General features: G+C 42.1%; 2 protein-coding genes across 9 annotated transcripts in view; one reads left to right on the forward strand and one right to left on the reverse strand.

Moving 5' to 3' along the window:
- The window catches only part of LOC118105109 (zinc finger E-box-binding homeobox 2), a 28,140-nt gene extending 25,727 nt beyond the window's left edge, over positions 1 to 2,413 (forward strand). The window contains exon 8 of the mRNA XM_035152529.2: positions 113 to 2,413. Coding sequence (XP_035008420.1) covers positions 113 to 729 — 617 coding nt within the window. The 3' untranslated portion in view covers positions 730 to 2,413. The remainder of the gene's footprint in view (positions 1 to 112) is intronic.
- A 2,741-nt stretch (positions 2,414 to 5,154) lies between these two features.
- arhgap9 (Rho GTPase activating protein 9) overlaps positions 5,155 to 12,919 on the reverse strand; it is a 39,738-nt gene continuing 31,973 nt past the window's right edge. For all 8 annotated transcript variants that reach the window (XM_035150869.2, XM_035150859.2, XM_035150863.2 and 5 more), the window contains 3 exons: positions 12,125 to 12,259; positions 9,422 to 9,527; positions 5,155 to 6,353 (listed from right to left, as the gene is read on the reverse strand). In XM_035150869.2, the coding sequence (XP_035006760.1) occupies positions 6,167 to 6,353; positions 9,422 to 9,527; positions 12,125 to 12,259 (428 nt within the window). In that variant the 3' untranslated portion in view covers positions 5,155 to 6,166. The remainder of the gene's footprint in view (positions 6,354 to 9,421; positions 9,528 to 12,124; positions 12,260 to 12,919) is intronic.

Below are 12,919 nucleotides of genomic sequence, written 5' to 3' on the forward strand. Positions count from 1 at the left end.
CAATGTCAAAATAATCTTTTGAAAATCCTGACAAAATAAAAATAAAAAGTTCATTATTATTTCAGTACATTTTCTAAATATTTTGTTCATAATTTCTCTGTCGGCATTACAGGCAAACGTCCTCACGAGTGCAAGATCTGCAACAAGGCCTTCAAGCACAAGCACCATCTGATCGAGCACAGCCGGCTGCACTCTGGAGAGAAACCATACCAATGTGACAAATGCGGCAAGCGCTTCTCTCACTCCGGCTCTTACTCCCAGCACATGAACCACCGCTACGCTTACTGCAGCAAAGACCAGGATCCCGACCAAGACCCCGAGGAGATGCCTTTCGGCCCGGGGGCAGGCGGTATTCTCGCGGGTCGGCTGGCTGACGACAACCCTTTGTCCCTGGAGGACACTCAAACACCGCACTCTTTCCTCAGCGATTCCAGTCTGGACGGGGCTCCAGAGGGACTCAAAGAGGAGGAGGAAGAGAGAGAGGCAGGGGTTAGTGATGGTCATGTGGAAGAGGCACATGAGAGTGTGTCAGGAGAGCTTTTGGAAGGTCGACCCGTCCAGGATTCACCAACGAGGGAGCACAGAGAGCAACATGAGAGAAACGGCTGCGACGTGGGAAACAATACAGACAGTCACGCGTGGGAACGGGGCACTGAGGACCAGAGTGGAGACTTGGACAAATATGAACTAAACCTGGATATAACAGATTTACCCAGGATAAAGACTTAAGGTGACTTCCACAAGCCAAAACAATGCATATACTGTATATATAAAATACTTTTGATAATTTTTTTTATCTATCATATAAATATATATAACAGCTCCTCTGATTTCTTTAATTTCACATCATGATAAAATGCACAAACCTGCCAATGCGTACGTGGCCTTAAAGAGGATCAAGCCATACAAACAAAATACATGTGCCAATATTTTAACATGTGAAATAGACTTGATGTACCTTGTTGTATTTTATACTTGTATTTTATTGTATTTTTCCAGGACAGCAACATTTTTTACTTATCGGCGGTTGTGTCACATATCCAGATGTGGTTTTGCAGATTTCTAACTTTTCATTTGCTTGCTGCTGCTGCTGAATGCTGCACAACCCCTAAACCAGAAGCTTTTGTTTTTTACTCTTTTTTTACTCTTTTTTTACATTGTTTGAAACATTCCGACTGTTCACATTGTAGATGCATACCAGTGAGTGGGGCCCTGAAGGAATTGTCTGTATGATTGATTGCAGGATGGAGGGACATCTATTATTATGTTAAAATGCCATCGAGGCCAGAGGTCAAAGGTTACAGATGCAGCCAAATCAACACAATCACCTGATGCCTAGTTAGTATATTTATTCCTCCTCATAAGTCCAAGAAAAAGATCACCTTTGATTATCCTGTGGTGCATTTCATTACAAATCTTTACCTCTATTTTAAGAAATAGCAATAACTGTAACGCTTTTACTTTGTCCTAAAACCAGTGAGCGCTTTACAGTTTACAATTTACCATTATTGTTGCAAGGACTTATGCCATTAATGCTGTGAAATCAAAAAAGGTAAAACCAACTCATCTCTTCAGGGTAACTATGGATTCTCAGTGGCTTTAATTAATCAGCAATATATTAAGTGTTTAGAGTGAGCAGTAAAAACAGGAAGAAGTTGAAAGCAGCGGGTTTTTTTATTTTTATTTTAAGAAGAAACGTGGACTGCACCTTTTTAATTTCAGTCTGAAGTTATAGGGGGGAGGTCTTCTGGGTTTTTATTGTGAGGGAGTAAATTAAACTTTGTACTTTTCTCACTGTTTGTGTAATAACCACACGGAGCTGCTTTATTTTATCTAAAGATACAAAGTCTCGTCTTATTCGCAATGACTTACATGTGCCGCAGCCTGTCAGGAACAAGAAGGTGTCACACGTTCAGGGTGTCCGTTGAGATGTGGCAAGAGGGTCAAGACTCAGGACTCATGCACACGTCGGTTTTTTACTTCCCACTTCCTCTTTCTGACTGCAGTGTAGTCAACGTGAAAAGTGCCTCGGATGCACTCAGCCTCTGTGAGTGATCCGACAGAGCCTTGGTACAACAAGATAAGATGGTGGTGCACGAGGTGTGACTAAGCTTGTGGGCCTTCATGCATCAGAGCATCAGTGTGTGTGTGTTTTTGTGTTTCTCACCACAGATATGCATATGTGCCACGTCAACTGTCACCTTGTATTGCCTTACCTGTTACTTCTGTGTCTTAAATAGGCATATATATAAAAAAAGTGTTGCCTGGTTTCACTCAGTGTCTGCAGACTTTTAATATTGAGCAGTATTTTTAAATTTTTTACTTGCACAGATGCAACTTTTGTATTAACTTTTTATACTTATTTTTTGTTTGCATGTTTGTGGATATTTGTAATAAAATTTGACATGTTTTACACCCGAATCTTTGATTTCATTGATTTTAAATTGAGTTTTCTAATGTGGTAATATAAAAGCCTCACGCAAACAACATTATAAATATTCCAACTTAAGTGGCTATGAAATATGTTGAGTTATATAAAATCAGACGGGGCCTTAAATTATATAGCGATCAAATGCCATAATCTCTTTACGTTTGTTGCTCAGTTTCCCATCACAGCAACAGTTCCCATCAGCGCTCACGATCGATTTGCATGATGATTCATCGGAGGTGGCAGCTCGCAGCGTGCGGCGGGGGCACTGTGGGGTTGAGCGGCTCTGCGGATACTTGATACACTGAACTTTAAACAGTAGGTTGAGTAAACAATCAGCTAACCATAACATTAACAAACACCATGCTGTGACGTAGGCCAGATCATTAAGCAACATTTAGGCGACTGTAGCACCCACAGCCGAGGATGTTATGACATTTGTCTTGGACTCATGAGTAAGACGACATTTAACGGAGAGCTGCCTCGACTTACTCAGACAGAAGCAAGAGGCCGACCCCTGAGCAACTGGTTGTCAGATTTGCTTCTGAGCTTTTTTAAAGTTTCGATTCGCAGGAACAACAGTGTCACAAAGCAAACACACCTTAGAATGAGCACAGCTACAGATTCATTTAATAGAGAAACTGTTCTTCCACCGGAGCAGACTCAACAAAAAACAGCACAATACGTCAGTTCTGTAGCCTGCATCGAAAATGTAGCCTCATTGTGACGGTTGAAACTTTCATGGCGTTTGCATTTCTCAGAGAAAGAGAGATTTAGGTCAAACAGGTGAAGCAGTAAAAGACTTTACTGACACCACATCCAGTTAGTCACCTCTGTTTCTCAGAACTAGAGCATGAGAAGGTGTGAGCTCCTCATCACCTGCTGCTGAATCTGTAAATCAAGCTCCTTTATCCTCTTTATGTCTTGTTTGGGGTGTTTTTGTAAAGAACTCACCGGAATTGACGGCAGTTCCACCTGAAGCCGGTCAGCTCGCACCGGAAGTAACTCAGTGACGTCGGACGTACCTGAGACGGCGTCGACCAATCACATTAGGTTAAAAAAATTAATAAATCAATACCTGTTGGCTGTGAATAAAAGTGGGAGTGTCCTAGTTGCAGAGCGCTGCGTTCCGTGGAAAATCAGGAACAGCCAATTAAAGAGCACCCTCAGGTCACGTGGTTGCCAGAACTGTCAGGACCTACATTCACATCCATTTGGCCGGCGCCCCGCACCCGGAAGTATTGTGTATTGAGAAAAATTAACAGAAATTAACCAATACAATTTGAAAACAACTTATATTGGATGCTCACAGGTGCTATCGGTCAACCAGGAGCATTGTACGAGTAAAATAATATTATATATTTAAATTATGTTCAACATTTTTATACAGGCTTTTTTGCCTCAGGATGTTGGAGCATATTAACTGTATATTCCTGCCTATAGGACATTGTTACAGCAGCTCAGCTTAAACTGCAGAATATCTGCTCTTTGTTAGAGAGTAGGAGTTAACTTGAGTTGTTTGAACGCAGCTACAGAATGGTATCACCCGTCATGGGCCCCACACAGCACTGCTCCAGCACAGTATTGTAGATGACACGTATCTGAAAAAGTGGTTGATTTTAAATCTGACCTGTGAAAATTTAAATAGTTTAGTGGGTCACAAGGATGAAAAAAACCTGTGACAGATAAAAACATCACAAATATTTCTTTTTCTTTTATTTACAGGAATTATTTTTGTTTCAGTTGTGCAGATAACAAAATTAAAAGCTAATGTTGTGCCCACATATTGTCATCAGTCCACGGCTCAGTAATCTGTAGCTGGGAGCACATTTATTTAAAAAAGTGAAGAAGAAGAGCAGCAGAGCTTGACTTTCACAGCTTCTGATTAGAAGGGCGGGTGTTTGATTGTGTCTCTTTATGGACTGACTCTAATTTTAGGGAGTGATTAGCAGCCTCACACCAAAGTGAAAGAAATTACACATCACAGAGCTCGACGGCAGTTCTTTGTTCCACTGGGTTTTTATTGATGGAATATCCCTTCAGTTTGGAGAACAAAACATACAATAAACTACTTTAAGAAACGTTGAATCAATTAATGCTTTCACAATGCTGTACCTTCTGTGCATAATTTAATATGAGGCTCTGGGACACAAAGAAAGAATCACAGAAACTGCACTAATGACTGCGGGAGATACGGTAAATGTGACGACTCCCTAAACAAAAATAAACAAGTGCAATTGTCTGTTTGAGTAGAAATTAAGTAGAAAACCTTGCACACAATGATCACTTTCATTTAGCCCCTCCTCGCACGCTCACATGACTTGAAATAAAACAAGCATAAAAATGAATAAATACATCTAATAAAACTCTGCAAAGTCTACGAGACCCCCGCCCTCCACCCCTGTGCCTCTTCTCTGCTCCTTTTCGTCTTTTGCCAAACCCACAGTCAATATAAAATTACCAAAACCACAGAGCCAGAGAGAGAGTGAGAAGGTTTTTTGGGGGGAGAATCCACATTTTTTAAACATATGCATTTCCAGTTCCTCTTTTGTTCTGTTATTAAAAGCAGCATTTGCACCAATCACAGGGGAGGCCTCCGACCGCCAAGTCGTGAGACGCCCACATACCTCCACACACTTTATCTCTCATGCAACCCATCCCTCGGCACAAACAACCTGATGGACGCATGCAGGCCAAGTACAACAAAAACAGATCGAATCACTTTATTCAGATTGTTTTTGTGTTTATTGCAGGAGAGTTAACAATCAGGTCCGAGTAACATTTGTTCAACAGCACACTGCTCCTTTCAAAGGAAATGTATCAGTTTGAAAGTGGCCAATATATTATTTTCTTCGGTTACATACTGTATCCAAAGTGCTACAAGTTGACAAACACACAATGTCACATATTTACAACTTAATATCTTTAACCTAATCTGAGGAGTTTGCACTAATAGAAATAGGAGACAGGTCTGAAATTGTACAAGAAAATAAACTCTGAGGATCCAAACACAACAAAGTTGGTACAAAGGAACATTTGCTGCCCTGTTGGCACAATCTCCCCATCACTGAACTTATGCTCATATCTGTGAAGAGTTCCTTCAAATGAAACTTCTGAACACTGTATAACTTCAGTGGAGATGCCGACACATCTACACGCCCAGCTTGCCTTCTGCTTCTCTGCATAATTTACAGTTTACCTACTCTTACGCTGCAGGTTGGATCTGTGGAACCTTCCTGCAAGAGGTGCTGCTGTTTTCACAGTGAGATGGTTTTGCTTTTTGTCTAAAACCCCCCCCCCCACCTTTCCTCTCATACTTTGAAAAATAACTGGTTGAAACAAAGCTGGCTGAGGAGGCTGGAGGAGATTCATCACTTTTTATGGCTTTTTATTTGTCATGATCAAGTCTGAAACATGAAGGAAAAGTGACAAGGAGGCGTCTGTTCACGCAGTAAAGCACTGCGGGGCTGGGCTCCACATTTGCAGGCAAAGGCACAAGTATTGCAGCTAAAAGTTGGCTTGTTTTACTATTATTGTTTTCACATGGCTTTATATGGAGGCCAGATGTCATGATTAGCAGCTTTCTGTCCTGGTTCTTTTTACCCCATAATTATCTTTTGATGTGAAATCCATTTTACACCATATGAGTCAACAGGCGAAGAGGACAAACGCTGCACTACTTGTGCTTTCGTCTGATCTGCAGGAGCCCCCCACACACACAGCCCTGTCCGAAAAAGATCAAGGGGGGCCCCTCCTTCCAAAGATGTGGTCCATTTCGCTGAGGATGAGCTCCACCGCCTGGTTCTGGTAAACCATATTCACCGCCATGTTGCCGTTGTCCCTCTCCGGGCGCATCAGCGTCGGCCCAAACACAATGCCGATGTTCTGTGTGGTCATTCTGTTGGAATCTGAAGTTTCCAACACTCTGCAATGAATAAAAGAGAGAAAAAATACAATTCTGAGTAAAACCTAAAACACCAACAAAAACTACTGGATGGATTGTCATGAAATTACAAACAGAAATGAATAGATGATGAATGTTGGTGATTCAGTGAAACTTCTTCAGGAGACACCAGGAGGGTAACATTTGTGGTTCAGAATGAAATATCACAGCAGAAAGTAGATGAACCAGTAAACAATTTGGTTTAAATGTTCATCCCCCACCATTCACTTGCAAACACAGTGTGGTCTGCAAATACAAAACACCATTAACAAACTAATGCATTTTATTTTGCCAACACAAAACACATCTGACAAACAAATACGTGACTTGTTTCTAATAAATGATGCTTAAGAAACAAAAACCCTTCAACATTTCATACATGTACAAAAAACCTATTTTCTACAAGTTCAAAAAAATATATCCCATTAGGAAAAAATTGAATATCACGTGACTTTTGTTACAAATCCTACACCATGCAGAGGATTTTCTCACAAGTATCCTCCCTTCACCACAACTGCAGGTGGCGCTGTGAGCCAATTTGCAGGCACCAGGAAGTCAACTATCACACACCATCACGATCAGACTGATATTGTGGGCAAGAGAATGACTAAAAACACAATCTCCTTCCATAATAACACACCTGAAAACACACATCATATACACTGGTTATGCACGTGCCCTCTTATTTGCAGTTGGTTGCTTAGTTGCAGTCGTCAGATGCCGAGCCGGAGCTGCAGCTCAGTCTTCGCTCTCGTCTTGGTTGCCCCAAAGCTCAGGACACCACCTCCTTGGGTCTAATTATCTTCATGCACGGCTTCTCATATCACTGCTGCAGATGGTACCCAACTATAGCTGTCATTCCTGCCAGATGACCCCCGCTAGATCTCGGCTTGTATGTCAGACACACCCACGTGGAGGAAATCTTTTTACATGGATAGAAAAATGTATTTATGTCTCACCCAGCCAAAGTTGTGAGAAACGTGTGTGATGACCAGCTATGCTTATCTGACCTTTTTGCATCTGCGTCCTGGTTGGGCCACTTTGCAAACCATGGTTCTTTGCCCTCGACCAATGCAAAGCCCTTCTGGCAGGTCTCCTATACATATACAGGAAAGCTCAGATAGTCCAGAATGTGACGCCGCAACTTTGATCAGCCCATAAAGGCACATGTCACTCTGGTGCAAATTGATGTCCACTGGCCACCCATGGCCACCTAAATCAAAATCCAATGGCTTTGGGCTCTGCACCCCACTACTTAAAACTCAATTATACAACCTTGTGCTCAGCCACTGCATTCCTCCAAGGAACGTGGTCTGGCATTGCCATCCTTGAAGACAAGGACATCTCAGTATCGTTTATGGTTTTCCGACGGTGTTCCGAGCTTTCGAATGCTATCAGGGCACAGACAATCCTCTCTTGTTCTCTTGAAGATCATACCTCCTCCCCTTCAGGTTTCCTGCTGTACTGAAGCTTTCAGCCACTTTGGATAAAAGTACCAAAGCAGGTCAAAATTTAAAATGGTCCAATAACAGCTTTATGGCAAGAAACCTATGAAGCTGATGATATTTCAATTTGTCTCATCTGTACTTTGTGCTAAAAATGTTAGCATGCTAACAGATGATAAGGTCTTGACCATGATATATATTGTTAAGATATTAGCATTTAGTTACTTATTACTGCTGTAGACATTTAGTCTTGTTAAAGTTAATCTTTGGAATTACACTACATATATATATATATAGATGTAAACGTACAACTTCATTCTTGTGGTCAACATGTGACATAATTCTTGCAAACTCAGGACTTCAACTTTTCTGTTTTTCCATGCATGTTCCTGCTTTGTGCATTTTATAAAGTAGATACATGCATGTAAGTGTCCCCCGCCTGTATCGACCTATCCTGGTGTCTTTGAGTGTGTGTGTGTGTGTGTGTGTGTGTGTGTGTGTGTGTGTGTGTGTGTGTGTGTGTGTGTGTGTGTGTGTGATCTGGGGAGACTCAGGAATGGGTTAAAGCCACAGCATGAGGCATTCTTCTAAAAATGCCATTCCCACCAAGCCACAGAAGCAGCCAGCAATTGCTCAAAACTTCCACATTAAAAAGAGAGGAGGAAAAAGAGAGAGAGAGAGAGAGGAGAGGAGAGGAAAGGGAAGAGAAAAAAAAAACGTAGCGAGCGAGGGAGAGGGCGAAGAGAGAGAAAAGAGAGAGGTTCCAGTGGTGGCGGCGGTGGTGTCGGTATGCCTTCCAGCAGACGAACCACAAGGCTCCCATGGGACCTTCGAGGCAAGGAGGAGAGCGGAGGGAAGGCACAAGGGGGTTGGGTTGGGAGGAGGATGGAAGAAAAAGGAGAAAGGGGAGGAAGAAGGGAGGAAGAGGAAGGGGGGAGTGAAAAGAGAGGGAAGAGGATAAAGAGGACTTGAGGAAACAATGGTGGCAAGCCAGCGAGAGGGGAGGCGACAGAGGTTGATTGAGCAGGGAGATGATAAATGATAAACAGAAGTGGGGGGATGACAGCAGAGAGAAAATGAGAGAAAGGCACAGAGTTGACAAATCCATGGGGCCCACCACACCCTGGCACAAACATCGGCCTCAGAACACGAACACTCACCCCTGGAGTGGAAGGAAAAACCATAAGCGGTAAAAACACACATTTTATGTACTGTAAAAGGAACTGGCTCACATAACATTGTACACCATTCATCTTCCTCCAGCCTTTTCATCTTCAGACGACCCAAACTTAACAACAGTGCGATCCTGGTACGGCGCTGGCATGCTCCGAGAGACGAAGAATCCCCGACAGAAAATCCCTGACATCCACAAGGGAACTACACCATCTTGTGGTCAATATTAAAGGAAAAGTTAGAAGCAGGAGATTTGATTTCCCTTCGAGGGCATGTGGTTCATTCTTTCATGGCCGAAATGCGCCAGGGGAATATTCGGCCTTATGAAATAACCCTGAAACCATCAGGGCTGCGTGGAAACCAGAGCGGAGATGAGGACAGACACAACAGCAGATACATTTACTGCACATGGTTCCAATCCCACCCTCTCACCGTCTGAGATGGCGGCACATGAACAGCAGTGTGTCGTGGTTCGGGGGGGGCATGTTGAGCAGCAGACACTTCAGACGATCCACTTTGTCCATGTAGTCCGACATCTCTGCGACACAGAGCCACACACATGTCAGATCGTCACACATTGTTGTCCTTTGCATGATATTACATTCCTGTATTAGCATCCAAAAAGTTGATTTACATCCGTTAACTGATATCACGTGTACTTTATTAGCCTCCACCATCTAATTCGATACAGCAGCTCGCAATTATCCACTATCACCACCGTGGTTTGATGAAGAGTGAAGTGCTGATCACAGCCTGTGTGCAGACACATGAATACATTTACATTTTTACACTACTTTTTTTTTCTTGATATGCAAAATGTCTTACTGAATGTAATCTATTTTAAAATGCAGATTATTTCCTGTTTTAGGATGAGTCAAAAGATATCGTGATACACCGTAGTATCAAAGAGGTCTCGGCAAATTTGCATCTAATTGAAGCACATAGATAAAGAGTTTGGAGATATTTCATAATTTTCTTCATGTCAACGAATCCCATGAAAAGATCAGAACCTTGATTAGTGAATGACAAGTGTTGTGTGTGAGTTTGATTTGGTTTATTCACTAATTCGACAGATTTAAATGGAGCCGCACTGAATAACATCTGTTACAATGAACCAGACAGTGGAGGAAATCTTGTTTTAAAGTTTTCCGGAGACTTCAGGAGTCTTTAAGTGAAGCATTTATTGACTGCAGGAGAAAAGAGATGAGCACAAAATCAGGGCAGTGGTGGTTACAGAGTTCACTTCGCTATACTTTGCCGAAGTGCCCTTGGGCAAGATACTGAACCACAAATTGCCCCTAACGGCTGTGCCAGAAGTGTGTGAATGATGTATGATAGAGAAAGTGCTGCACAAACTGTGGAAACACTGTATGGAAATGTGTGTGAATAGAAAAACTGTACTTTTACGTGCTTTGAATGGTCATTTAGAAAAACAGTATATAAATACAGACCATTAACTAGTCAAGAAATCCCCAGCATTTACAGGTCCAACATCAGGATGTGAAAAAAAACCATTGGGTTAAACTCCTCACATCCATATCTTTATATATGCATTTGTCAATATTCTGCTGGAAATTCAATTTAATCCTAAACATTAACTTGTGATGATTATTCCAACACTTAAACGATTAATCGACCCTGAGACTCCAAGACACTGGGCGATTGGGTGTTTCCCGTCTCTGTCTGTCTTATCTATGAGAGCCTCCTCTCTAACTTTGGTTGCTATGGTCACTGCAGATGGGAACGGACCAGATGTGTCTTCAGCGATAATCACTGAACTATGGTCTTCAGTAAATGAAATGTGAATGACCTGTTACGACCTAACTCACTGAAAACAGACAATAAAGGGAAGTCATCCCACAGACACATTGCTGCTGCACACAATATGAATTGATAAATTAAACTAACTTAAATCTGAGAAGGATTTGTTATACAGAGCCTAAAATGTATTTTCAAGGAAAATACTGAATCAATGCTGCAAGATAAAAAAAACAAAAAACGACATTTGTGGCACATATTTAAGATTTATGTCGTCAGTACGAGTGAATGGGCTTTGAGCCTTAGTGCCACAGGCAGGGTGGAGAAGCCATAAAGTAATGAAAACCAACAAAAACAACACGTTGCCGCTTTTCTTCATTCATGGGATCCGCTGACAAAAAAATATATATATAAATAGAACAACACCAGCCTCATCCTTTAAATAAAGGTGTCAAAATGTATTTACAGTATGAAAAAGTGCAACTATGAATATGCGAAGATCTGTAATTTAAGTTTTCTTTTTTTGCAGAGAAACCATCGCTTAATTTTAATTTGAAGCTGCTCAATAAATTCCAGCTGTGTCAGGATGTAATTACTCTTTCCTCGCCTCGGAATTCATTTACGTTTCATCTCAGGAAGCATAATTTTCTTTTACATATCTTTGTTTTTATAGTATAAAGCGGCTATAAAAATGGCTTTATGTATCTTTAACAATATATACATATGTGTATGGCTGTGGAAAACATTTCTAGCTAGGAAAAAAGTGCAGTATATACAGTATATATTGTATCATTTTCACAACAGTTTGGCAAAGTGGGAATGCACCAGAGTGAAGGGAATCCATGGTTTTGACAATTTAGGACCACAGCAGTGTTGTGGCTATTCCGAATAAAACAGTGTCAAGGGAAACATAACAAGCTGAGATTATAGTCCCCTGTGTCTCTGTGTGTGTGTGTGTGTGTGTGTGTGTGTGTGTGTGTGTGTGTGTGTGTGTGTGTGTGTGTGTGTGTGTGTGTGTGTGTGTGTGTGTGTGTGTGTGTGTGTGTGTCGGTGGCATCGATGTTTGAGATGCTGATCATGTCATTGCAGGGAATCTTTACATCTATAATCCTCCTCTAAGTCAAATTAAAGAAAATAAATATTTGGAATTGGAGAAAAAGCCATCTCACCTCATGTATAAATGTAATTCTTGCTGCTATTTAGTTTTAATTTCATACAAGCTCTGTACACAGTGATGAGATCCACTGACAAAGTTCTTTAATCTCTTTCTCAGATGGATCAAAGACGAGCATCTCTGACTGATGCTCAGACGCAGCGTTCAGGGGGAGGGAGTGAAAGAGAAGTGGAGCCTGATTGGGGCTGAAAGTGGTCACTCACTAACTGTCTCCACGATGTCTGTGAAGAAGCCGTAGGGCACCAGAGGCTCGGGAAGCTCGCGGAAGAAAAGTTTCAAAGCTCCTGTGATGACATGGATGTCCTCCCACTCACTCGCGTCCAAATTCAGCTTCTCCTCTGAGAGACGGGGAGGGAGGGAGGGAGGGAGGGAGAGGGAGGGAGGGAGAGGATGAGGGGAACGGCGAGAAATTCAGACAGACAGGGTCAGAGGAAGTGAAGGAGAAGTGGGGCAAAACGTGAAGGAAAGACAAAAGAGTTTGAATTTAGAGAGAGAGAGAGAGAAAAATAAGTGGAGTTACAGTCACGGCGTCGTGTAAACGGAGGAACGTAAACAGAGCGAGAATTCACGTCAGGGCTGAGGCGGAACATGAAGGCTTGTAGCTGCAGGAGGGAGATAGAGATGCTCTGTGAGAGGAAGAGGAGACAGATGCACAAATCACACACACACACACACACACACACACAAGCACACCCACACACACGTTTAGATGTAGAAAGCACACTTTCTTTCAAAATCCAGGCCTGACTAGTGCTTCTCAAAATGGATCCAAAGAAAACAAGAGCTTTAATTTGACCTCAGTGTCAATGAGATAAATGGTTCGAATATAAAAAAAAACCATGTCCATCACGTTATGAAGAGAAGCATTAGTCAGTGAGATGTTATGTGGGATTGGAGCACCTCCGAGCACACAAGCTGCTGACTCTCCGTTTCCTCCACTTGGTGGCAGCCGTGCACCGTGGGGCAACTCTCTGTACAACCTGCTCCGTGTTATTACA

The sequence above is a fragment of the Hippoglossus stenolepis genome, chromosome 3, assembly GCF_022539355.2.
Source record: "Hippoglossus stenolepis isolate QCI-W04-F060 chromosome 3, HSTE1.2, whole genome shotgun sequence".
Taxonomy (NCBI): domain Eukaryota; kingdom Metazoa; phylum Chordata; class Actinopteri; order Pleuronectiformes; family Pleuronectidae; genus Hippoglossus; species Hippoglossus stenolepis.